Source organism: Lissotriton vulgaris, chromosome 3_1 (genome assembly GCF_964263255.1).
Source record: "Lissotriton vulgaris chromosome 3_1, aLisVul1.2, whole genome shotgun sequence".
Taxonomy (NCBI): domain Eukaryota; kingdom Metazoa; phylum Chordata; class Amphibia; order Caudata; family Salamandridae; genus Lissotriton; species Lissotriton vulgaris.
This window is the reverse complement of record NC_141689.1, coordinates 361,017,759-361,045,084: the sequence shown is the minus strand read 5'-3', so window position 1 is coordinate 361,045,084 and position 27,326 is coordinate 361,017,759. Positions and strand designations below refer to the sequence as shown.

Below are 27,326 nucleotides of genomic sequence, written 5' to 3'. Positions count from 1 at the left end.
GCATCACTCATCGTCAAAACATCCGACGTCAGAAGTGATTGCTCCGTCGATGGCCCGGAGGCAGTCGACGTCGAGGGGAAGAGTTCCATCGTCGATGCATGGCGATTCAACGATGAGGCGTCATTCTTCACCGTCGAGAGCTGGATCGATGTCGAGGCACTCTGTGATTCTGGTTACGGAATCAGCTTCGCGTCACTCATCTTCCCAGTCTTCTGGTTCCTCCAGATCATCTGCAAACACCAGAAGTCCTGTCCGTAAATCTCCTCCACGTCGGTCAGAGGTTTCGGCTCCTGGGGTGAGGCTGTCCCCTAGATGGAATGCGCCACTGCAAAATTGGCAGGACTCGGGGGCTACGGAACGCCTTCGGCATTACGTCAGCCCGGAACATGGATCTCTGCTGCAAAGGCTGGTTGCTGAAGTAGACAGAGTCAGTCCTCCCAGACAACAGGCAGCACGTTCACCTGAAAGGAGGCCAGATAGAGCTCGTTCTCCAAGAAGAGAGGAACGTCCAAGGAGATTTCGTTCTCCAAGAAGAGAGGAACGTCCAAGAAGATCTCGTTCTCCAAGGAGAGAGGAACGTCCCAGAAGGTCTCGTTCTCCAAGAAGGGAAGAACGTTTCAGAAGATCGGGCGAGAGGCGACACAGTTCCCATTGCAGGAATAGAAGAACTCCTTCCACCTCTTCTACCTCCTCTACCCAATCTTCCACTAGGGATTACTCCCCTACTCTCAACGACAGCCCTATTTCCTGAGTCTGTCCATTGGACGACATCAATACCTATCTGGATGTCCTGCAGAGAGGGGCTAAGAAATTAAATATTGAGATGGCTGTCCCACAAGTGACTACAACAGTAATTTTTGAGACATTGCACCAAAAATCTTCTTCCCGTCCGTTACTTCCTGTCAAGAACATTTTCCTCACCCCTGCAACCATCAGAGCAGTGCCGGCTCGTATACAAAAGAAATACAAGCCTGCTGACTCAGACCCAGTCTTTGTCAAATCTGATCCACCAGCAGATTCAGTGATTGTGGCAGCGGCTCGAAAGACCCATGCAGTCGCTCCTTCATCTTCTGTCCCGCCAGATAAGAACAGTAAGACACAGGACTCATGGGGTCGCAAAGTTTGTAATGCTGCCGCTTCTGCCCTGAAGGTATCCAGTGGGTCAGCGCTGCTGGGAAGGTATGACTGAGCCTTACGGAACTCGATGAAGCGCTTCAAAGCCAAGCTCCCGAAGGAAGACCAAAAGGACTTTGAAGAAACACTTACAGAAGACAGTCTGGTGGCAAACCAAATGATAAGCACCGAGGCGGACCGTGTCGTGTTGGCGGCGCACTCTTATTCACATGGAGTATGCGCCAGAAGGTCTTCTTGGTTACGCTTAACAGGCCTTAAACCGGATGCTCAACAACGCATCTTGAATCTTCCTATCTATGGGTCCTCTCTCTTTGGGGAACACGCAGATGAGAAGATGACCTGGATGAAGACCAAACTGGACACGGTAAAAGCGGTCCGTTTGGAGAAGAAGAAAGAATTCAAACGACGCTTCAAATCCAACAAGGGCAGAGGGGCTCAACAGAGGGTTCAAACCCCTCAGTGGTCCCAGAACAAAAATCAGGGAAAAACCCAATTTCGAGGAGGCAAATCCAACAGGGGTAGAGGAGGTAATCAGCAGTCCTCTTCCACGACGAGAGGAGGGAAAGCTTGATCAGTGGCTTCCTCTGGTGCCGTTACCCACTCCAGTGGAAGGAAGTGCTTCGCAACATCTGGCAGAGTGGGTCAACATCACAAAAGATCGTTGGGTGCTTAATATACTGCGCAATGGATATGCACTACGTTTCCGTGCTATCCCAAAGTCAATACCTCCGAAAAAGTCTCGCCCTTACCAACTAAACCTTCTCCAAAGAGAGGTCAAGTCTCTTCTTCAAAAAAGAGCCATCGAGGAGGTGCCTCCCTCTCAAAGGGGAAAAGGAGTCTACTCCAGATACTTTCTTGTCCCCCCAAAAGATCAGGAAGACAAGTTCAGACCCATCTTGGACCTTCGCCTTCTGAACAAGGTGGTGGTCAAAGAAAAGTTCCGCATGTTGGCTCTTCACCAAATATGTCCACATCTTCAATTAGGGGATTGGATGTGTTCGGTGGATTTGCAAGATGCGTACTTTCATATTCCAATCGCCCTTCGCCATCGGAAGTACTTGAGATTCGTGGTAGGAAGCAAGCACTACCAGTACAAAGTGCTGCCCTTCGGGCTCAAGTCAGCACCACGAGTCTTCACCAAATGCATGGCAGTGGTTGCGGCTTATCTACACAAGAAGGGGCTCTTCGTCTATCCATACCTGGACGACTGGCTCTTAAAAGGCCCATCTCCCCGACAGGTACTCAGCGACTTTCAACTGTGCCTACAGCAGTTACACAAGCTAGGCCTCCATGTGAACCTGGAGAAGTCTGTCCAACAACCAACCCAGAGCATCTACTTCCTGGGGGCAGTTCTGGACACAAGTTTGGGAAAAGTGTTTCCTTCGGAGGAGAGACTATCATCTATGAAGCAGAAGTGCAGGACTCTCCTCCAGTCTCGAAATCCAACAGTCAGACAGGTAGCTTCCCTGCTGGGCTCCATGGCATCCTGTATTTTTCTGATACCAAACGCCAGACTGAGAATGCGGCCTCTGCAGCAGGCTCTAGAGGACCAGTGGGACCAAGCGACAGGGAATTGGGAGGATCGAATCAGTCTGTCCCAGGCAGCAAGGCCTTCCATCCTGTGGTGGACTCGCCCGTAGAATGTGTTGCTGGGGGTGCCGTTTCACCAACCTCTTCCAACACTGTCCGTGGTCACAGACGCTTCTCTAGAGGGCTGGGGGGCACACATGGGGTGCCTTCAAATTCAAGGTCGGTGGTCAACTCAGCACTAAACCTACCACATCAACATGCTGGAGCTTCGGGCAGTTCATCTGGCTCTCAAGGCTTTTCTTCCAGCTATAAACACCGACTCAGTCCTAGTTCAGACAGACAATACCACCATGTGGAGTTGTGGGTTGGGCGGACCGGAATAACAGGCTGGGAGGCCGGATGTAGTGAGCTATGTTTTCGGATTTATTCAGTGATAAGGCACACACAGTATTGTTCCACAGAGATATAGGGAAGAAAGTCCGGAGGGAAGCGTCGAGACGGGTGGGTTCTGATGTAGGGTTGGTGTCTTGGTCGGGATCCTCGGTAGGCTGTTGTCATCAGGTTACGGTCGGGTGATGGGTCTCCTCGGAGATATGTAAGAGAGAGTACAAAAAGGGGTTAGTCCAGTTCAACGAGGACTAGCGAGTACTTCCACCTTCACCGGGAGTGAGTGGGCCAGGAAACGAACGTGGGGGAGGTGGGAAGGTAGATGGGGATAAGGTCGAATGAGCAAGTGGGAAGGGTAGAGTGACTGGGTGTGTCCGGGATCAGTGCGAGGTTATATACAAAGTGCTCGTGATATTTCTTTTATCTAAGGGGATAGTGCAGGGTGCTCGTGAGGCTCTATATACAAGGCTTTTACAGGAATATACAGTATATTTACAAAGGGACACGGAGAAAGGATAGAGCGTACTCACGTGCCCCGCCGCAACTCTCATCCGAGTTGCGGCCGCTCTCCCGCCACCTCCGGAGGTCGCCACCAGTCCTCCGACCACAGGTCCTCTTCTTCGTTCTCCTCTCCGCTTTCCGCCCTCTCTCCGATCTCCTCCTGCCTTCCGCTCTCCGTCGGGGGTTCCGCGCCGTTCGCTGTCTCCTGCCACGAGTCCGCTGGGCTGAACAAGGTCTTGTCTGCTCTCCCGACTTTTCTATGTTCCTGGCGGAGTGTAGTTGACGCGCTTCCGCTTCCAGATGGGTCGGGTTCCGGGTCACCAGTCGGGAATGCACTTCCGGTATCCGGCTTGTCGGGTTCCGGGTCTTCGTGGGTTAGCGGATCCTGTGGGTGAAGAGAGGAAGTCCGATGACCTAGGGATGCTGTTCGTTCCGGCGCGGGGTTGGCAGACCCTTGTCTGTTCCGCCCTTCCGATGAGGTAGGGGCCACTGATTTTCCACATCCCCTTTCCCTAGCTGTCTTACTAGTAGGGTAGGGCGGACCGGAATAACAGGCTGGGAGGCCGGATGTAGTGAGCTATGTTTTCGGATTTATTCAGTGATAAGGCACACACAGTATTGTTCCACAGAGATATAGGGAAGAAAGTCCGGAGGGAAGCCTCGAGACGGGTGGGTTCTGATGTAGGGTTGGTGTCTTGGTCGGGATCCTCGGTAGGCTGTTGTCATCAGGTTACGGTCGGGTGATGGGTCTCCTCGGAGATATGTAAGAGAGAGTACAAAAAGGGGTTAGTCCAGTTCAACGAGGACTAGCGAGTACTTCCACCTTCACCGGGAGTGAGTGGGCCAGGAAACGAACGTGGGGGAGGTGGGAAGGTAGATGGGGATAAGGTCGAATGAGCAAGCGGGAAGGGTAGAGTGACTGGGTGTGTCCGGGATCAGTGCGAGGTTATATACAAAGTGCTCGTGATATTTCTTTTATCTAAGGGGATAGTGCAGGGTGCTCGTGAGGCTCTATATACAAGGCTTTTACAGGAATATACAGTATATTTACAAAGGGACACAGAGAAAGGATAGAGCGTACTCACGTGCCCCGCCGCAACTCTCATCCGAGTTGCGGCCGCTCTCCCGCCACCTCCGGAGGTCGCCACCAGTCCTCCGACCACAGGTCCTCTTCTTCGTTCTCCTCTCCGCTTTCCGCCCTCTCTCCGATCTCCTCCTGCCTTCCGTTCTCCGTCGGGGGTTCAGCGCCGTTCGCTGTCTCCTGCCACGAGTCCGCTGGGCTGAACAAGGTCTTGTCTGCTCTCCCGACTTTTCTATGTTCCTGGTGTAGTTGACGCGCTTCCGCTTCCGGATGGGTCGGGTTCCGGGTCACCAGTCGGGAATGCACTTCCGGTATCCGGCTTGTCAGGTTCCTGGTCTTCGTGGGTTAGCGGATCCTGTGGGTGAAGAGAGGAAGTCCGATGACCTAGGGATGCTGTTCGTTCCGGCGCGGGGTTGGGAGACCCTTGTCTGTTCCGCCCTTCCGATGAGGTAGGGACCACTGATTTTCCACACACCACCATGTTCTATCTGAACAAACAAGGAGGCACACGATCTCGCCCTCTCTCCCTGGAGGCTCAGGCGATCTGGCACTGGCTTCTGGCTCGGGGCCTATCAGTAGTGGCAGTGCACCTTCCAGGCGAATTAAACACCAAGGCAGACGCACTCAGCAGGCACTTCGAAGATCAGCCAGACTGGGTGCTAAACGACGAAGTGGTATAAGAACTTTTTCGTTGTTGGGGTCGTCCAACCATAGACGAAAACGCAAAATGCCATGCCTTCGCGTCCAGATTCCACCGGGCAGGGACGCAGGGGAATGCTCTCCTGATGGATTGGTCAGGAACATTTGCTTACGCGTTTCCGCCCCTGGCTCTGATTCCGAAGGTAGTGTCCAAACTCCTCAGGTCGGACATGGAGATGATCTTGATAGCCCCGGATTGGCCACTGCAGTGGTGGTACCCGGACCTTCTGCATCTGTCTGTGTGTCCACACAGACGACTTCCTTGCAGACCGGACCTGTTGAGCAAGATGAACGTGAGGATACTGCATCCCAACCTCCCATCACTGAACCTGACAGCATGGTTCCTGAGGTCCTGCAATATGGGCATCTGAACCTGCCTCCCGAATGTATGCACATTTTAAAAGAGGCTAAGAGGCCTTCCACAAGAGCGTCTTCTGCGTTCAAGTGGAAAAGGTTTTACATATGGTGTAGGGATCGTCTCCTAGATCCGACTAAAGGGCAGGAGGAAGTAATCCTTCCATACCTCTTTTCCTTGGCAACCTCTGGGTTGAAATATGCTTCCATTGGAGTGCATCTGTCAGCCATAGTAGCGTACAGAAAATCACCTAACCAGATTTCTTTCTTTCAGGTTCCGGTGGTCAAGGACTTCAACCAGGGGTTGAAAAAAGTCTATCCCCCTGTGCGAAATCCTTCTCCTCCTTGGGAATTGAACCTGGTTCTATCCAGGTTAAATCAGCTTGCAGGCAAACCTTTATTGGTGTCACCCAAAGCGCATTCTACTAGAGGGAAAGCGGCCACAGTAGCTTTCTCACAGGACATTCCTATGTCAGAGATTTGCAAGGCTGCAACCTGGAGATCAGTTCATACCTTTACGAGGCATTACTGTTTAGAATCTGATTCCAGGGCCGATACTCAAGTAGGGCAAGCCTCCTTGAGGAATCTGTTTGGGTAGCCTATGGCCTGCTCAGGCTTGTTGATGGGAAATTACTGTCGTGTTATTCCTTTGCCCGCAGGGATGAGGTGAGGCTCACTATTCTATTCTAATGCTTATGATTATTGATGAGGATCCCCTGGAAGAGAAAGATTAGTTACTTACCTGTAATTCTAGTTCTCTTCCAGGGGTATTCTCATCAAAGTCATAAGCAACCCTCCCGCCTCCCCGGGCAAAGGACATTCGTTAATGAGGAGATATTGTTAGCCTATTTGTTACTTGGTTTTTTCAGTCTCCGAAAAGAACAACTGACCCAACTGTCACCGCTGAGGCATTATGGGATACTGGGGGTCATGAGTGCCTTAAAGGCATGGTGTCAGTTTTTTATTACATGCAGCTACAGGTTAGCTTTTCAGTCTTTTTAGACTGTGTGTTTGCAATACAGCCTGTGAGCTTTCTATACTTTCAGTGAGTTACAAGAATTTCTACTGTTTTCTAAGCATTAAAACAGTTTCCAAACAATCTTTGGTGTTGTTTCTCATGTTTCTAATGTAGATGTTCATGTATGGTGGAAATACAGCATAATTCAGCTCTACTGTTTATTTGGCCGCAATTGCTTATTTATATATATATTATATATATTAAAAAAAAAAGAATAAAAAAAAAAAGATTGAATTGCTGAATAAATAAGCTTTGAAAAGAAACTCTGCTCGTGAGTGCCTGGATGCTTTCAGTGTGAGACTGAGATAACTGGAATCCTGTACCGAATATATATATATATATATATATATATATATATATATATATATATATATATATATAAGTATATATATGTGGGGCACATATAATATATTGTTTCCGGGGTTCCGCGCATGGGCGGGAATATTCTAATGCTTAGGACTTTGATGAGGATACCCCTGGAAGAGAACTAGGATTACAGGTAAGTAACTAATCCTTCTGTCACAATTCCGCCCACTCACTAATTCGCCCACACAGGCGGGTAATCAGTCCCGTGTGATAGGAGCGGCTGCAGCATGACGGAACCACGCCATCATGAGCACACGGCGCCCATGGCTCATGACGGCGTGGTTCCGTCATGAGCAGGGAAGGGGTTAAGGAGAGTCCTTGTCTCTCTAGATTTCCCTTCTCTTTTTGAAACTCAGAAGCATCAACATTGTCCTGGTGTCACCAGGGTTTTAAGTGGAAGCTTTTCCAATATCATATACAAGCCATAGTTGCTGCTTATTTATCTTATGCAGCTAATGACCATTTACAAAGCCAATAGTCCTGACTTGTTTTAGGTATGATGTTACTTGTTGTATCATATATCTGGATGCAATGACAGAAACAGCAAAATACAAGTCGGGCGGCACTCTATGCTAAGCACAGATTTTTAGCTAAGGTATTTTAAGCCACGCCCTTAATTAAATTGGCCACGCTCCTTTGAGAGACCCCCCAGTTTTTTCATCCCACTGAAAGCCCTGCTGCTTCATGATCATGTATACACCTTTAAGGGTATTTTGCACACGGTTTAAAAAACTATGTACTCGAGAAAGGTTTATGTTTTGTTGTTTTACGTCACCAAAAATAACTCTGGGAGAGTTTAGCTTCTTTTGTCATTTACAAATGTGATATGGAGAGCAGGCCTACACCACTTATTAAAAACGTCCAAAAAGGAAAGTTTGAATTAAACCTTCACTGACGAAAAACTATTCTTTGATGTGAGACAGCTGATAAGAACTCATGAACTATGTGAGTGGTGATGCTGTTTAATGATACTTTTTTAAAATATTTGCATCAAACATAATTTTACCATAGTCCTTTGGCGTATCAAACAGATAAAACCATTTACACAGCATCACAATAGAGGATAATAAATCCGTATCAGAAAACCAGTTAATGACATGAAGAGCTAAAGCAAGGCAGGAGAGAAGGGGTTGTTGCTGGGTTTCTTTAAGGAGAGCGTGCTGCCCAAAACTTATGGGAAGAACAGGAGGGAATTACTATAGCTAGCCATGCACCATTAAAAGGAAGGGCAACTTTAATTTGAACCAACGGTGGCTATCAGTAACCTATTTGGAATCCAAAACTACAGGAATACATGTTTTAAGGTAATAGAGTGTGAATTCATAACCTTGATCGCAATGAACCTTATGTGAGGTTCAAAAAACCTAAGTCAGTCTGACCTCGAAAGATGGGATATTAGGTAGAAAATGGGAGGAGCATGTGTGCTGTCAACAGATCAGTCAGGATTATGTATGGCCTCTTGCAAATCGTGTCTGCTAAAATTCAGACAAGCTGCCTTTAACAATTTAAAACATGAATAAATAGAGGTAATCAAAATCAGATTACTCCATTGATTTTGCCATAGTGCATTGCTTGGACAATGCAAATGTTAGGTTTGTAGAACTTTCCTAACGGTTGATTTTTCTTATATAAAAATGTTGCTTTTAAAAGTTGAAAACATTCATGTTATCCTTATATTTACCAGATGGTACAATATTGCATTGTCTCTTGTACTCCATAGTTGAACTTTGTGAAATTATGCCACGTTTGAGTTGATTTATCTACATGTCAGTTACTGCAGTTTATTTTGTGGAGGCCAGGCCAGCAGGTCTAAGGCTATTCCAGAAGTAAAATACCACATTTCTGTAGTGAATAAAATTGGAGCATGAGGTAACGGAGTCAGTCTGCGAGACCTGCTCTTAGGAAACTACACTGGCTGCCAGTTCAGTCCAGAGTACACTTCAAAGCCACGTGCTTTGCCCATGGATCGATCTGGAAAACCAGGCCTGCTATTACCTACCCTCTGGTCACCCCTTATTTACCAGCTAGGAATCTCCGCTCTAGCACGGCCTTCCTCACCATTTCAAGGAGGATCCCGAGATCTAGATGGGGTGGGCGTTCCTTTGCTTGGAACGCTTCCAATCTCTGGAACCTACTTTCTACCACCTTGCGCATGGAACCCAACCTACAGATATTCCGCTGGCTTCTCAAAACCCATCTCTTTACTAATTCTCTTTAAACTGGTCACTCTCTGCACCTGCTCTGTCCGTCCATAGTGCTACGAGGCCTAAGGGTAGCTATGCGCTCTATAAAACTTGCTTCATTCATTCATAAACCACTGACATTCTAACTCCTTGTACAAATTTGTAGTTCAAGCAACAGAAGTTTAATTCTTGGAAGGCCAGAGCAGGTATAATTGATATTGATAAAACATATAGATACTTAGGGATGATGTTTAACAATCGTGTGTCTTTTAAATTTCATTTTAAGGATTTAAGGGCCAAGGCTGTGACCTTGATCCATGTTTTTAAACATTTAAAAAAATCACTGAACTGTCAATCATATGATTTTATCCCTAAAGTAATCAAAGCCAAGTTACAATCAACTCTCAGATATGGTTCGCCCATTACTAGAGGGAAAGATATGAAGGTGCTTGACCAATTGATTATCAAGGTCTTCAAAGCAACTTTTGGGATTGCCAAATTAGTGTGTCAGTCAGGAATACGATTGGAGTTTGGTCTCCAGAGACAGAGTCTGGTATCAAAGGGAGCTTTTTTATATGTACGGTCGCAGTGCCCCTGCATCTTTAGACAATATTTGTTGGCAAGAGATAGACAAGTTGTCTATGCGGCTAAATGGAGATCTTATATTTTAACTTCCCTCCGATATTTCGGTGCACTGCGAGATCTGAAAATGCCCAATTATAAGTAAATTTTAATTAAGCTTATCAAAGCTGAATCGTTTAAATTGGATAAAAATGCATTAGCAGAGAAAAATTATGCATGGTATGTGATTAATTCATACCAAAATTCCTGCATGTTCAGCTCTATCTAAATGTTTTCTTTTCAGCAAAGTTTAAAAATACATTTTTAAGGTTATGTATGGGAATAGACCCAACTAAGGAGGGCACACAATCTTGGATCAAGCTGTGGCAGGATTCTAACTGTAGATTTTGTGGATGGGCACGGAAAACTCTAGTACATATAGTATGTGTATGCCCCAAGTTGATTAATCCTAGACGTTCAGCTTTGACACCATACTTTTTGATGAGAGGGGTGAGATCTGCTCGACAGGCCTTAATCATGTCACTGTCTGGTGAATCAATTCCATTATTATGTCAATTGGTAACTTTATTGGCAGTTGAAAAACGTCTGATACAATAAGGCAGATCTCCATTATTTTTATGGTTTTGGTGACTAATAGTTTTCCTCGGTTTATACATTTTCTCACCTAATAACTTTTGTTGCGAGTGTGCCAATTTGAAATGTAACAATCGCTGGGTTACCATCACACTAAATTGTTGCACTTGTATTGCTTTGATATGATGGTCTTTGCAATTACTTCAAATTAGCTCTTTGAAAGTTAATTTTGTGCAAGAAATGTACAATAGAAATGTTTCCGTTGTAATCACTTCTGCACTTTATCATTAGCACTTTGAAATATAACCTGTGTAATGTTTCATAGTAGAAATTAATGGTTATTTGTTAGAATATTTACCGTTATGTACAAGGAAATAGTATGATACGCACACCGTCACTTTAAAATGTAAAATGTGCAATATTATCCTGTAATTAAGGTTGTAAGGTGGTTAGATTGGAGTTTATTGATAAGTTTTTAAATTGTATATATGGGACGGTTTTTTTATGTGATGATGTTTCGTTGCAATGTAAATGTGTATTTTTTTGAGATGTGAGGATGTTGTGATTGCTTTGATTTTAATTAATCAAGCAATAAATATTATACGCATTATTATTAGTAGTTGCTTTAGGGGAAGTTGGGCAACTGTCCCTATGTGGGCAGGTAGTTGAAACATCATCTATATTTTCCACTTTTGGCCCCTCATTTGCTGTTTGAGTGTTGCTTGTCTTTTACATTTGTGTATAGGAAGAAGATTTAAGGGGGCTTAACACTATTTTACAGCAACAACTGACCGGTTGGTTCACTTTAGAGAGTGAGATTTAATGAAGTTTTGCCGACATCAGATCAATTGAGAAATGTGAGAAATATTTAATACATATTTAGGTTTTGTTTTGTAAAGTGCTATACGCCACCCATTGGAGACCTCAAAATGGTTTGCTAACAATTTCGTGTGGTATAGGATAATTCTTTGTGGAGTTAGGTGATGAGAACTAGTGGCTGGAGGGACGTAACAGGGATACCTGTTATCAAAGATATCCTAAAAATATAACAAACTCTCACAAAAACACAGTCCTGAAAGACAACAGTGAAAAAGGCATGCTGATCCAAGATCTCCAACCAGCCAGGACTTTGAAAACCAACTCAGGCGGCATCCGACTTCAGAGGAGTGTATTGAATTGATGATGGGAAGAATAGAGGAATCTTTAGAATTTTCGAAACTTGGCGAAGTCTCCCCTATTTCAGATTTTCTATTAAGTAGCCCCACAGAGGAGAGCCCAAACCATTATCACTTGTATCTAGTAGGTAAAGTAATCAAGAGATATACGCTGGTAGGCCTGAGTTTTGTTCGCCAATAGATAAGCAGTGTATATCTTTGTGAGGTGGAGTGTCTTTTGTACTATACAGAGAGTTTTCAAGGTCATTGTTTTTTACTGGACGCTTGTTGGATGCTGTTAGGTTGCATTTCCAGACCAGAGATATGTGTTTGTGTCATGTCAAGCTACACAGTGTTAAGCTCTCTAAGGTTTTGAGAGAGATGAGTGGTTACTTTCTTTTATATAAGCTTTTTCAGTAAGTGAGGTTGGACATGACCTCTGCAAGGATTGGTGAGATTTTCTGAGTGCACTATGGCAATATTAGAATTCATTTTAGTAGAAGTATAATAGTAGACTATAGATTTGGATAACATGTCAATTACGGGTAAAGATCGATCACTATCAACTAGTATTCCCAAATTACCTTCTTTATCCACATGGTTGGAAAGGAACTCAGGCCAAGATAAATGGAAGAAGGAAGAGTTTTCAGGGCCCAGGTGAAGGATTTCAGGTGTATCACTCTTGATGCAGAGCCATTTATTCTCCATCCAGTAATGAATCTAGAGAGGCAGTGATATAGGTGTGGAGGATCACAGGTTCATTATCAAACTTGAGGTTTATCTATGTCATCTTAATACATGTTGTAATCTAGCTTTGTAGGCGTCTAAAATCCCAGCAGCTGGTGTGGCCATGTAAACATTAGTACCAATACACTTGGTGACAAGGCAGAGCCTGTGCTGTACCACATTTGAAATGAGCTGTTCTTAAGAGACTAGGGCTTAGCTTCACTTGAGTGAAGGAGTGACACAAACCATGACCGTACAGTTCATCTGATATGCACCAAATAGACAGTGTATACATAAGCACCTGATAGACGTAGATGGCAGAGAGATCAAACCGGATGAATGTACTGGAGAGCCCTGGTTGCAGGAGTTGGGTATTTCTTTCTTGATGTTTAGACGAATGGTCGCCATACCCTGATGGGGATTAAAAGCCACTTATCAGGCCATTTTCTTCCAAGTATATCAATAATTGTCAGGTGATGATTGTTTCAAGTGCCTTTGCTTCACATGGTAGGTAGGAAGGAGATTGGTCTATTGTTGGAGAGATTTTTTGGTCTGACAGTCTGTTTCTGTTGATGCACGCTCTAAATTAGTAATGAGGGAGTGTGACAAAAACAGGAAATAAGTTCAAGAAAACCATTTGCAGCATTCTAGCACACTTTATAACAGAGCTTAAAACATTGCTTGGTAGGCAGTTATCCATACGTTGCTTTATGGTATTCAAAACACGACATGTGTACAGAAGCTACTAGTCTGGTTTATAGTGGCAGGATCAGCAACATTGATCCCAATTAGGAGGCGGAAGTAGAAGAATGCACTTGCCTGCATGTTGCTGACTTGGGAGATGAAAGCTGAGGAGGAACTGAATTATGTATCATAGACATGGTTAATTAACTTTGGTGAGGTAGACGCAGGGTCATAGCTTAGTCAGTAAGATTGGGGGCGGTAAGCTTCAGATTTCCCAACAATCACGCTGTCACATAATGTTACAGTACCTTACACGGCAAGCAGCGTGCATGAGAGGAGCTTAAGGGGCAGCAGAAACGGAGAGTAATGCAAATTGGTAGGGGTACTAAGTGGGAGAAAGCATATTATTTTGTGCAATAACCAACATTTTTTAAGTCTTTCCACACAGAGAGAGGGAGTGCATTTTTGTCTGTGTGCGTAAAACTTCCTGGTGAAATATGACAGACACCTCACAATAGCGGACTAAAAGCACATGTACCCAACTATTTATCACAGAATACATTTATTTGGGGTGTGTAATGCCTCCTATGAAACTGCGCCCCTCGTTAGGTGGGCCTAACTTTAAGTGGCCTTTAGAAGGGGTGATAAAAATGTGTCCTGGGCTGATGAGCAGAACTTTGGGCCTACCAGTATTGTGGCAATTCCAGTTATTAGCCAGTTTCTGGTGAACTTCTAGCTCTTTTGCAGTTGTGTTGTATATTTGTTATGGTCTCTGACTGGTATCCCTACTGTGATTGGATTTGGTGTTTAATTTAAGAGTTCATTAGTATCACAGTTGTTTTAAAGCCTTATTTAATGATTAATGCACTAGTAATACAACAGACGGTATGCCCACCACATTTCTGATGGTGGTGTGCATCATATACCAAACTCTTAATAGAGACATTCGTGTTTTGACTGTAGATCAGCTGGTTATGGAGGTAGTATGCAAAGTTTAACTAAGGTTTTGATATCTTTCTATGTGCCAAATTGTTTTGGCTATCACACTAAAGACATTTCCGTGCTTGATCTGCACAAGCTCAGTACAACAAGTAAACCGATCAGTATTTACTAATTGTGTGTATGAATTGCGTGCGGTTGTCTAACATATGACCTCATGATCCTACCCTTTATGCTATATTTAAATTAAAAATAGTAGTTCAGAAGTGTGGACTCTGGATTGAGGTGGGTTGACAGTATTTTTCCGGGTACGGTTATCTCCAGTTTTAGTCGCTTTGGGTGACATTTACATTTATGATCAGAAGGTAATATTTAAATAACTATTTTAGTATTTTAATCATCATTAGCTATGGTTACTATAGAACCATCTCACTATAAAAATAGTTCCTGTCCTAGGCTTTCAGTTATTAGATCACTGCTTTCTGAAACTTGTAGATTTTATACAGTTCTGTGGATCGAATTGAACTCTCACAACTAAAAACAATGATCTGTAAAAGGAATGTTCAAGACTGGAAAAGTTGTGTTCTTGTGACATTGAGCCATATAGTAGCCTTAACTCAGTGTTGTTGAGTGAATAATCTGTTGGGTCAAAAATCGTAAGATTGAAGCCTAACCTCCTGGTTTGACATCTATGTCCATATCCAAGTCCATACCTATTGGCATTATCACTGGGACAACTATTTGTCCGTCCTGGAATTTCCATTACAAATGCTGTGCATTTTTGGAATTGTTGTCTTGATTCAGTTCAATTAAACAATTTAGATTTATTCATCTAAAAAATGTAATTTGTCTCTGGAAAGCTGTGAACTGGTAAAGTGTGTCTTCATAACCTGGAGACGTGTGATAAATATTTTATTATCTAAATTAAGATGACGTCATAGATGATAATTCTGGTCTCTGCACTGTCCCAATTAAGGAGGTCTATTAATCGCTAATCTGTAATTTATTGTATTTATAGGTGCTGCTGTGTCTGCATGAAATGTTCCCAGCAGTGCAAACTGCTAACTTGGCCATTGCGCGGAATCCACTGTGCTGGGAAGCCTGGCAGACCCTGGGAAGGGCACAGCTTGGATTAGGAGAAATTACTATGGTAAGTAGCTGATATGACCAATTACATATATTATTCAATCACAGCGCCATTCAGATGCATCGTCTGACTTGGATCTGGGGAAAATATAGGCTATATTTCACAAGAGTGTGAATATTCCCCTGATGAAGGGCCCATAGTGCCCGAAATGCAATTCTGTACCCCCATACAAACGAGTTTATATCCCTCTGAATTTTATCAATTAGCGATTTCTCGAAATGAAGGGGAATACAATTAAATACTAAAGTAATTGACATTTTGACCAAATTGACTTTGCCAATGATAGAAAGAGGGAGCGAAGCCCAAGATTTCATTAACTTCAAACACTCCTTTGCCAACACGGTCAAATTGGTCTCAGCTATCTTGGTAATGTCTTGCAGGATGTTTACTCCAAAGTATCTCATTCTGGAGCTTATCTGTTGATGGTGCTGGTTAACCTCCTGATTCCAGACCATGACCTCCGTCTTTGAGAGTTTAATTTCATAGCCTGAAACTAATCCAAACTCCTGAGCTAAGCTGATGACGGCTGAAAATGCTGTATATTAATTGGCTGTAAAAATTAAAGTATCATCCGTCTGGCCTTTCCTAGGAGTAGATCTTGTTTCTTTCAAATGTCTTAAGCCAGAAATAACTTCCACTATAAAAAGATCATAATGTTTTTTTATGGGTGAGCCCCCAATGCCAAGGAGTATATTCAGTATAACAGTGCCAGAAATTTACCATGGATATTCCGACCAAAGTCATGGTTACCTCAAAATATCCCTTCCGGTATACAAGGGTAAGCATTTTGCCATTGCCACCCCCTAAAAAATAAGTACAGGAAATCTTATGGCAAGAGTTACTTCAGATATTAGTTCCAACTTTTTGCAATGGATCCACTGCATATGTGAAGCATTAGTGCCTCATGTCAGGGCCTTCGGCCAAGTGTTGTGGTGCGTGTTCTGTATCCCTGCCACTGAGTATGACTGAGCTAATGACTTTCTCAGTTAGACAGTTCGAGTCCCCACAGCTAATGATGGTGTCCTAATAAAAGCATGTCAGGGCCTGCAGATGTTTGTGGTGACCAACGGTCTTCTTCCATAAATCAAAGGTAAACCAATAGTTCAATCCATACACATATGAGTGTTGTTCCAACTTTCGCGATTTATTAAACACATTGCAAGTTCATGGCTTAATTGCGGTTAGCTGAATAGTTGGTGTTCATGAATTGCTGATCAATAATGTATACATGGTCAAAACAAATTTGTGTTGACCATGTATACATTATTGATCAGCAATTCATGAACACCAACTATTCAGCTAACCGCTATTAAGCCATGAACCTGCTATGTGTTTAATAAATCGCGAAAGTTGGAACAACACTCATATGTGTATGGATTGAACTATTGGTTTACCTTTGATTTATGGAAGAAGACCGTTGGTCACCACAAAGTTGTGCTTAGAGGTGCTCTCTCCCAAGAGGGGGAGCTTCAAAATAGTTCTTGTGGATATCTCTCTCTGTCAGGTCAGACAGGGATTCCCTCAGAGCACACTACAGAACTTTACCTTCAGTTAACTTGGAATAATTTGGCTGTGCGCGTTCCACCCCTTTACACGGCCTGCAGATTGCCAAAGGTAGCAACTCTCATCCATTTGCTAGTAGTGTCCTTGTCCATAATGGCAAGAATAACCTCCAGTATACCAGATCAGCAGCACACTTGCACGCATAACACACATACACTCACGCATTCTTTCGCACACACATTCTCACTATATCTCTTGCGCTCTTGCCTACATTTGTACTCTGTCACACTTATACACAGATATACTGCTACACTCACACTTCCATTAGTGAATCTGTGTTTATTGTGTTAGAAAAACTTGACCTGCTGCTATACCTGCCTTGCCTTTTGGTGAAGCTTAAAAAAAGCATATTGTGTATCCGCTACTAAAAAAATATATATATATTACCTTGTCAATGTTTATTACAAGTATGATGGAAATGAAAAGTGCAGCTCCTTAAAGTAGCTGTGCAGGGCTTATTTGTGATTTCACGTGTGGATCAAGCAGCTACAGTATTGAAAATTAACTAATCCACGTTCTAACACGTAAAATCACAGCATCCAACTGATTTTATGAAACGCTTGACTTATTAGGCAACCATGAATTTTATCCAGTAACAGTTTGCATTTTGGGGTTTTTGAGACCCAACTTACAATGTGAAAATAAACTGCATATCTGAGAATGAAGCATTGTGTTGAATAGAAAGACAGGAATGGCTGAAGGTGTCACACGATTCTTAATCCAACACCATACCGCGAAACCTCAGTCCTAGTCTCCCTCGTGCAATCCCACATTACACTCTCTCCTCTTGCACCAGCCTCGTTGTTGCAAATAGAATATAAAAAGAACAGGTATTTTGTGAGTGTCTTTGTAGAAATATGTATATATTCATGAGAGTTGTGTCATTTTAAGATGTGCAGAGTAAGAGGTGTGCTCATGTAAGTGCTGAGTGATGGTGAATAGTGTGAGTGAGTGTAGTGTGTGTGTCGGGTGAAAAATGTGCTGAAGCGAGTGTCAGGTGTGCTGCATGAATGCAATTTGAGTGTCAAGTGAGAGGAGAGTGCAGAGTGAGAGGAGTGAGGGCAGGGTGAGTGATGTGCCTGTGTGTGGGGCAGGGTCAGCAGCAAAAGTGAAGTGTGATCTGTGAGAGTGACTGGTGAGCGCATGTTGAGATGAGTTATTGTAGAGTGAGTGGTGTTTTCCTGTGAGATCTGGTAGACTGTGGTCTCTGTCTGCAGGCAGGATGAACTGAGTACCTATAAAAAGGCAGGCTGAGAGGTTTGACTCTGAGTGCAGGGTTCGAGGAAGAAGTGCAGGGTAAATGATATGACTGCAGGGTGAGTGCTGTGCTTGTTTGCATGGTGTGAGTGCAGGGTGAGTGTTGTGCTCATGTACGTTAAGGGTGAGCTGTGTGAGTGACAGCGTGCCTATGTGAGTGCACAGTGAGCATAGGGTGAGGAGTGACTGCAGGGTGAGTGATGTGACATATGAGATTGGGTGCTTGTGAAAGTGCAGGGTGGGCGGAATGAATTCATGGTGAGTGATGTGCTTGTTTGAATAAGATTGCAAAGGAAGCAGTGAGAGTGACTGGTGAGTTAAGTGTCATATGAGTGCAGGGTGAGTCGTTTGATCATGTAAATGAAGGTTGAAAAGCATGAGGCATGGTGAGTGGAGTGAGTGCATGGTAAACGTTGTACTTATGTAACCACTGGGTAAGTGAAGGGAAAACGGTGTGAGTTCTTGGCGAGGGGCATGAGTGCAGTGTGGTTGCTCTGAGTGCAAGGTGAACCGTGTGCTCATATGAGTGCAGGGTAAGAGGAGGATGAATGGTGTGAGTGCAGGGTAACAGCATGACTGCAGTGTGATCACTGTGAGATTAGCCTGAGTGGTAAAAGTGACAAGTGAGTGGAGCATCATGTGAATGCAAGGTGAGCGGAGTAAATAGCATATGTGCATATAGTGAGCAGTCTGAGTGCAGTGTAATCGCTGGAGTGCAGGGTGAGCGTGAAAGTGAAGTGTGAGCAGTGAGAATGAGGAGTGAGTTGTCTTAATGCAGGGTGTACTCCCAGACACCTGGAGTCATTTAGCCTGTTATTGATGGCTGGCGTAGGGTTTCAGATACAGGAAACTATTATGGCATCAATCAGGGATGGAGGGTTGAGGAAATAAATAATGTCAGTCTCCTGATTAGGGTTGCCAGCTGATCCGATTTCTACAAGCACCACTGCTATTTTAATGTCCCAGCCAGTGAAAAATAAGCAGGCCCGGACTGGCAGTAGCGGGCACCGGGCATTTCCCTGCTGGGCCCCTAGGGTTGGGGGACAGTTTTGGGTCCCTGGGGCCTATTTTGTTACAGCACCATTTTTTCAGCATAGCTGCAATATCGCCCGCTGTAACGAAATCTGCCAAAACCGGCCGTGGCAAACAGCTCGGCCGTATCCCCAAAACCCCAGGCGGCGGCCGAGCACTTTGCCAGGGTTGGTTTTGGTTCCGAGTCCGGCCCTGTAAGTATGCAAAATCACCTAAAGTATGTATTTTTAGCACTTATCTGTGCATACTTCAAACATCAAATATAAATAGAAAGCACTTTAAATGTGTTCCAAGGCTGCATTAATGATCCATGACTAATAATTAAAGGAGACAAAGGCAGAAAAATCATGTTACAAATGAATACATACCATTTTATTTACAGCCTTTTTAGCCCTTTGGGCGTTGTGCGCCTGCCTGACAGGCATGTCAAAACTTGAAGTTGTTTAGGACTAGTGAAATACCTAGGAATCGATTCCTCAAAATGTTATTTAAGGAGTTCACCGAGATGGCAGCAGAAGTGGCCTGGGGCACTATTTGACCCCTATTGACATCACAATGTTGACCTTAACATAGCCACTCACACGCTAATCGCCTAAGGAAAGGCCAAGCGGGGATCTGTGCTAAGTAAAGATGCTGTTAGTGCTCTCTGTACTCAGGGGTAGCTCCTGCTAGTTCTGCTTAGTCCCTGCTAGTTCTAGTTAGTCGTAATTGACGTCTTTACCTTCTCCAGTCAAACGATGAGGACTATGAAAGTCTTTAGACTGGAACTCCCCATTGTAGGTGTTCTAAAGGGGGTCTATGGTCCCACTTTCTTAAGTGATACTGATAGTTAGTTCCATTAGACTCATTCTCCTCCACATCTTTTCCCGCCCTCCTTGTCCCAGTTCCACCTATCCCAGCAGCTCTGTTTTTACTTTAAGGACTTTGCCACAATCATTGACCTGATCGGACAGTTTGATGTTTTTTTAATGTGTTGTTCATAAGACAGCATGCTCTAGCCCTCGTTTTTCAGTGAAATCCTTAGTATTATGAGTAATGTAAATATTATTATTATTATTAATAATGTTATCACTATTATTGTTTTATTTATTTAACTTTATGTATATTGTGTTTATTAGCAGTTTGCAAAAACCCTATAAATAGCAGCAGTTTAATTCACAGGTTATTCTAATTTGGGAAGCGATTTTCATTTTACTGGTATTTGATTTACTGTAGTTTATTCTCACATGCACAGCCCTCTTCACCTGTTAAATGTGGTCACACATAGCTGGATGCATACATCCGCGCACACCCTGCCATACCATGGGGACGAGGTGCACATTACCCTGCCCAGAGTTTTTTCCACTTGTAAAACAATATATGTTAATGACAGACTCGTTCTCGTCATAGCTCCTAGTGCTGACCACAAAGGCTTGGGTGTGCATGTATGCTTTTATCGATCAGGGCCAATGCACATCGCTGAGAATACAATGTAGTAGGTGCGGTGCGTGCATCGAGATTCATGCATTAATAATGTACTATGGGGGTTCCACCTCTGTGCCGCTATAATGACGTCCGGCACTTTCCTGGAAACATCTGTTGCATCCATGTTATCTTCATCGGGAAGGCCCTTTAATTTCTAAATCAGCATCGCGACCAATCACGTATGCTCTCCTCTTTCATAGATTATGTTTTACTTTATTGGTTTTTAGATAGAAACTGTCAACAGTCACAAAAACATAGCATAGAATATTTTATTGTGACTGTTTTACAGTATTTGTGTGTTTGAAATGATGAAATAGATGAGATTTGCAATAATACCATGATCACAAATAGGACTGTCTTATATTTGCACTGCTTCAGTTATGCAGCACTAGATGCGTGTTTTTTGTAATTTTTTTTATTACCTATACATAGAGGACAGACGTGCAGTTATTAGTCATGCTATAATAAAATGCATTCTACAACAGCCATGGTCAGGAGGTCTGACTTATAATTAAAAAAGTACCTCTTCAGAATCTGGTTAGTTTAGACACTCAGTGTACATGCACTCCGTCACTCATCCTAGACGCCTTAGGGTATTTGTACGCGCTATGGAAATTCCTCATTCATTCATTCATTCTTCCTTGCAACTGGAAGGGTGAGATTTTGATCAATACCTTATCACTATCGATCTAAAACCCCGGTCTGGTCGACTGAACCTTTATTGCCTGTCATTGAGGGAAGAAAGTGCATCTCTTACCAAGTTAGTTCTCCCAATAAAGGACTCTGCTTCAAAGGATCACAAACAACTTCTAGCTTTCAAAGGTTTATTATAAAGTCAGGATAAGTTGCAGGTACAAGCATCTCAAAATGAGATTCACCAGATACACGGGCCCCACTACGTACATGTGTTCTCTGAAAGCCCTCAGACGAACAACGGAAACTACCAATACCAGTTCTAAAAACAATAGTGCTATTAGCATAGACACATATTGAAATCTATCAGTCATTTACAGGCGGAGATAAAATACAGGTTAGGCTGACCCTACCCTGCTCTAGATGGTATCCCTACTTAACCAGGTCTCAACCTATCAAAAGGTGTCAGCAGTGAATGACTCCCAAGGGAAGCCACCCACTCTCAAACTCTTGGTGAAAACCTATAGTTCTCCAATCATGACCCCTCTCTGCCTACCCATCCGCTCTCTAAAGGGTCCTCAGGCTTCTGCTCTAACTCCACCCAGGGGTGCTGTCCCTAATACAAAAATCCAACAACATTTAGGACGCCCCTCGTGAGACGCCCCTCACGTGGTGTAGCTTCTGGCTTTTTCCATGATGAGGCCTTGTGGTTAGAGTCGACCTTGCTTCTCAGACTCTTCTCCGGCCCGCTGATACCCCTTAAACATTCCGAAACCCTCCTCCATGTCTGGTCCATTTCTTAAACAAGCTTCTATTCATTTATTAATAATTGAAAACCCCCTTTTCTCTTCCAGACAGACATTTGCAGCCAAATCCCAATTCTCATGGTCTTCCAACCGCGTTGCAACATTCCCCGGCCCAGACTAATATGTGTAAATCAACGTTAAAGCTTTCCAGCTCTACAACATTTTTATAGTATTCAACTTCTTCTTTAATTATTAGCATGTTAATACTCTTATTCTACTGATTCGGTAAACACATCTATAAATCAAAGCCTACTCATTATTACTAAACATTAGTGCAATCCATATTGTGAAATTTAATCACCTTCCCCCTCCCTCCTAGCTCTGGCCCTGAGGCCTACCACGTTCAACGTTTCCGTATGCCATCTTACATTTTAGCAGCTACACAACATGGATTCAGGAATAATCACGTTTAATAAAATCGTATTGCTTCACACATTTCTGTATTAGTTCCACTTCTACTTAAATTTCTATATTAACTACACATTTCAGAATATAACTATGGATACTATCAGCACTCATGGCATTTCTCTTCATGACTTGTGCTTACTACGTGTAAGTGTGACGCATTTCTACATTTTGGTCAGTTTGCGCTCTCTCAGTTCCCCCCTTTGATGACCTCTCGGGGTCATCATTAATATTAAACTGCAGTGATTGCTAGCATAACTCGTTTCTGTGTTTCCAGAGCCCTCAGACTCCGGTACTGACTATCTTGTATGGCAGCCAATCTCTGCAGCTGTTTTCTCTGAGCCCTCGCTGACCTTCTTTCTCTGTACCATTTGAATACCCTCACCAAACCCCATAACACGATCCCACAGATCAATATTATGATGATAGGTTTTAGTATTTTCCACACAAAGCTTTTGCCTAAGTTGGTGAGCCAACCTCCAGCTTCACTTATTCCTTGGCCCACCTTTTCCCAGACATTTTCTCTGCTCAGGTCTTCGATCTCTTTGTGAATATCAGTTATGTTCCTAATAACTTTTTCAAGGGGCTTCGAATTGTCTGGAATGTAAGTGCAACATTCCTGGACCTTCAAAGCCTTACAGACTCCGCCCTCTTTTGCTAATAGGACATCTAATGCAAGACGGTTCTGGAGAACCATAGCCCTTATCGATTGCATCTCTCCTTCTACCAGCATTAAGGACTGAGCAGTGCTGGCAGACAACCTGTCTACGACTGTTGCTAGTCGTCTAATTTTAACATCATTAAGAATTAATCCCAGAAGAGGGAACACAGCCCCAAAGACATCTCCAACCATTTCTACACCTCCTACATCTCTCCTTCCCCTCGATGATGTCTTGCCCTCGATGATCTCTAAGTCTTGGGCATGATATATTTTAGGGAAGATAATTGCCAAGTAACATGAGCCATACCAATTATCAGGTAGCCTCACGTAGGCATTTCTTCCACATACGAAATATACATTTGGAATCACTTGCATTCCCTTCAGGAAGTCCTTGGTGTAGTACTCTAAATTGAAAGCATGTTCACAGCTAACTTCTCCCACGTATACATTTTCATAATACGTTTTGGCTCTATGAAGACATAACTTTCCTCTCTGCGTTCTATCTAAAGCTATTGGACCACTACTACCCTTTCTCTTGTGTGCCTTTTCTTCCTCGGTCCAATCTGTTTTCCATTGTCCTGATTTTTTCAAAATCTTTTGTCTCCTATTCCGATCATCCACCTGCCCTATGAACTTTTTCTCGACTTCTGACACCTTGCATGTCAGGTTATTTCTGCGGGCATGTGAAGTATCTAAAGTAATCCAAGGAATGAAAAACTTTGCCAACCTGTCTTCACTCTTCCAGTAGTCCCATTTATTCATTTGTTTATAATTTGGGACTTCTGGTAACACTGCATCATAATTGGAGAAATAGTATTCAAAACTATCTCTCCCATAAAATATACTAAGCAACAAGCTGCATGTAATGCCATATGTCAGCGGGAGGTGATGATATCGAATGCCTTCATCTACAGACGCCGGCAACTGCATGCAGACGTAACAGTCCTTGACCTCCATGGCATCCACGTATTCATATAATAATTTAGCATAAGCATTTGACCTAAAGTCACCTTGGGACTCATCCACGTGTAACCTGCGGGCTTCTGCAGCTAATAACGCTTTTTCTTGTGTGTTTTCCCCTTTCTCACCAGCAACGGTGGGTGTAAGCGCCTCTACAGATGTCACATCAGTTACCTTTGCCTCTTCCTCATGTCCCTTTACATAAGAGACTGTTACTACTAAAGCTATTAATATTATTACTCCTACTATTAGTGTACCTATTATACATTTCGCTCTGCGGTTCTGGGTACCGGCCTCCATTTCGTCAGATAGTGTGGCTCTCTCGTAACTCAGCACAAAGTTCCTTTCTTTTTTTGTTCCTTTACAGTCTCTTTACTCCTTTTGTCTTGAGAACCACGCAACTGGAAGCTGACAACCCTTTCCGCAAAAGTTCTTTTTAGTTCAAATACAGACAACCCTAGCCCTTCTCCATCAACTCAGGGAAAGTCCCTAAGATTCTCTGCTTCCTAGGCGCTAGGTAATCTTCTTTTCTTCACGCTTATTTACAAAGTCTTTTAAGCATCCACTATCAGGCGCTCGCCTGCAGCTTCGATAGCAAAATTCAATATTTCCATACGAAGATTGTGCTCTTCTGGGGCTGATATCTTTGTACCAAAATCGGGGAATTGCAATTCTGTGAGAAACATGTGCTTTAACTTGCTGAGGCGGGGAGGTCGGGGGAGCATGAATGTCAGTGACCCTTCTTGTTCGACTCCGGGTACTAACAGTCGTATCTCCACTGTTACGATGGGCTCAGAACTGGACACTACCACCGCTCGGATCCTCCCTGTCACTGGTTTCGAAGCCATCTGTCGCCAGATATGTCCACTCAGGGGTGGAGTATCTTCTGTTAGGCACACGCACTCTTCTTGACCTCCTCAACTCCGGTGCTCCAGCGCCCTGAGCACCTTCTTCTGGGTCTGAGTCTTCTGATATCGGAGGAAGGGTTCTCTCCGGAGTTGACCTTAGGCTAGAGCTCCTTCTTTGCGGCCAATCAGCTTCTCCACGTACCCTTCTACTCCGTCTTCTTCTTGTTTTTTCACGCTCTCTGTCAGACCTGTCAGCGTCTGACTCGTACTCCCAGCTACCTTCTCCTTCAGTAGCGTCGTCTGTCTCGCTGCTGTACTGACCGTCCTCAGCTTGGTCAGACTCGTTCCTCGCTTCCGCTGGCACCTCTACAGCTTGGCTAGCCCCCTCTATGGCTTCTCGGTCCGCTGCTGGACGTCTATCCGAGAGAGGAGCTGTTTCTTCCAGAGGTGCTGGAACCCTCCGCGTGTGCGACGCGTGGATCCAGTTGGGCAGGCTTCCCACCTTCACTGCCGTGTTTGTGGTCAGGATGATCTGGAAGGGCCCACGCCAACGAACATCCAAGCAGCTGCTTCTCACGTGTTTTTTCACCAGGACCCAGTCCCCAGGAAGCAAGTCATGACACGGGTCCTGGCACGATGGTACCTCGGCAGCCTGCACCTGAAGGGACACAGAATGAATGGCGTCAGACAGCCCCTTACAATAGTCCAGGATCATATCATCTGTGATGCTAATCAGTGCAGCAGTTGGGACAGAAGGTAACCTCATTGCTCTTCCCATCAACACCTCGTGAGGAGACAAACCCGTTCTCCTATCCGGGGTACTACGGAGGCTCATAAGGACCAATGGCAACGCATCAGGCCAACTCAAGGATGTTGATGAACACACCTTTGCAATTCTGGCCTTGATGGTGCCATTTATTTGCTCCACAATTCCTGAAGCTTCTGGTCGATAACTGCAATGTAGTTTCTGATCTATGTTCAAAGCTGCACAAATCATTTTCACAAGCGAGCTGTTGAAATGCGTTCCCCTATCTGATTCCAAAGAGGCCGGCACCCCGAAGCGCGGGATAAGCTCCCTAAGCAGTATCTTAGCTACTGTGAGGGTGTCGCACCTGCGTGTAGGATATGCCTCAACCCATCTGGAGAAAACGCAGACAACCACCAGGATATAACGGAGGCGGCTGCACCTTGGCATTTCGATAAAATCTATCTGCATTCGATTGAATGGACCTCCTGACCTCCCTATGTGGCTCAGTGCAACTGGTGTCTTTTTCCCTACATTCAACTGCTGGCACGTCACACAACGCTGGCACACTGCTTCGGCTGCTACTCTGAACTTGGGGTTGTACCAGGTCTGTCTAAACACTCTCAGCATAGCATCTCTTCCTAAGTGGACAGGACCATGTATTTGTCGGGCCATTGGGCTCACCATCTCATTGGGCAACACTGCTCTGCCATCTGCTGAGACCCAGAAATGGGCCTCACCCATCACACATCCTGCCTTTTGCCATGTTTCTCTTTCACAGTCAGGAGCATTCTCTTGCATCTCCTTCAGTTCGTCCCAAGTATCAACAGTTTCCAATATCATAGCTAATTCAGTCCTTACATTTATTCCACCCACTTCCACCTCTGTGAAAGAGTACCCTGTTTCCGCGCAATACCGCGCGACTTCGTCGGCATATCTATTGCCTTGTGACACGAAGTCCATATTTCTGGTATGTGCGGTACACTTCACAACTGCGATACCTGCTGGACATTGCAACGCCTCTAACAACAGGCGCACAAACTCTCCATTGCGAATGGGAGAGCCTGAAGAGGTCATGAAACCTCTTTGAGACCACAACTGCCCGTAATCATGAACTACCCCGTAACCATATTGACTGTCAGTGTATATGGTGACTCTGATTTGATTGCTTGCCAGGCAGGCACGCGTCAGGGCAATAATCTCGGCTACCTGAGCGGAGTGTACTCCTTCCAGGCATCCAGCTTCCACTACTCCAGTAATTGTACAAACAGCGTAAGCTGCTCTCAGCTGCCCAACTTCGTTTCTTACACATGAGCCATCGACAAAGAAAATTTCATCTGGGTCGGTCAGTGGCTCATCTACGATGTCGGGTCTTGGTTTGGTGCATAGTTCAGTCACATCGAGGCAGTCATGGTCTGTACATTCATCATCATCTATGTCATTTGGGAGTGGCATCAAGGTGGCAGGGTTCAAAACAGAGCATCTCCTGAGGGTCACGTTCTCTGCAGCAAGTATAACTTGCTCATAGCGCGTGAGCCTACTGTTGGTCAGATGCTGTGTTTTGGTCCTGGTCATTAACAGTTCAACGGAATGGGGCACGTATACCTCTAACGGGTGCCCCATAACAATGTTCTCACATCTCTCAATGCTGACACCTGTTGCGGCAACGGATTTGAGACATCCGGGCAACGCTGCGGCTACTGGGTCTAAAGTAGCCGAGAAATAAGCGACTGGTCTACGGGCATTCCCATGGATTTGGACTAACACAGACAGCGCGCATCCCTCTCTCTCACAACAGTAGAGCAAGAATGGTTTATCGTAATCTGGCATTCCCAGAGCCGGAGCACGACACAAGTCCTCTCTCAGCTGCAGGAACGCCATCAAACAGTCTTTG

The 27,326-nt window shown here is 44.4% G+C and overlaps 1 protein-coding gene across 1 annotated transcript in view; it reads left to right on the top strand.

Annotated features, from left to right (window-relative positions):
- TTC33 (tetratricopeptide repeat domain 33) overlaps positions 1 to 27,326 on the top strand; it is a 678,801-nt gene that overhangs the window by 413,556 nt on the left and 237,919 nt on the right. The window contains exon 4 of the mRNA XM_086960577.1: positions 14,930 to 15,061. Coding sequence (XP_086816703.1) covers positions 14,930 to 15,061 — 132 coding nt within the window. The remainder of the gene's footprint in view (positions 1 to 14,929; positions 15,062 to 27,326) is intronic.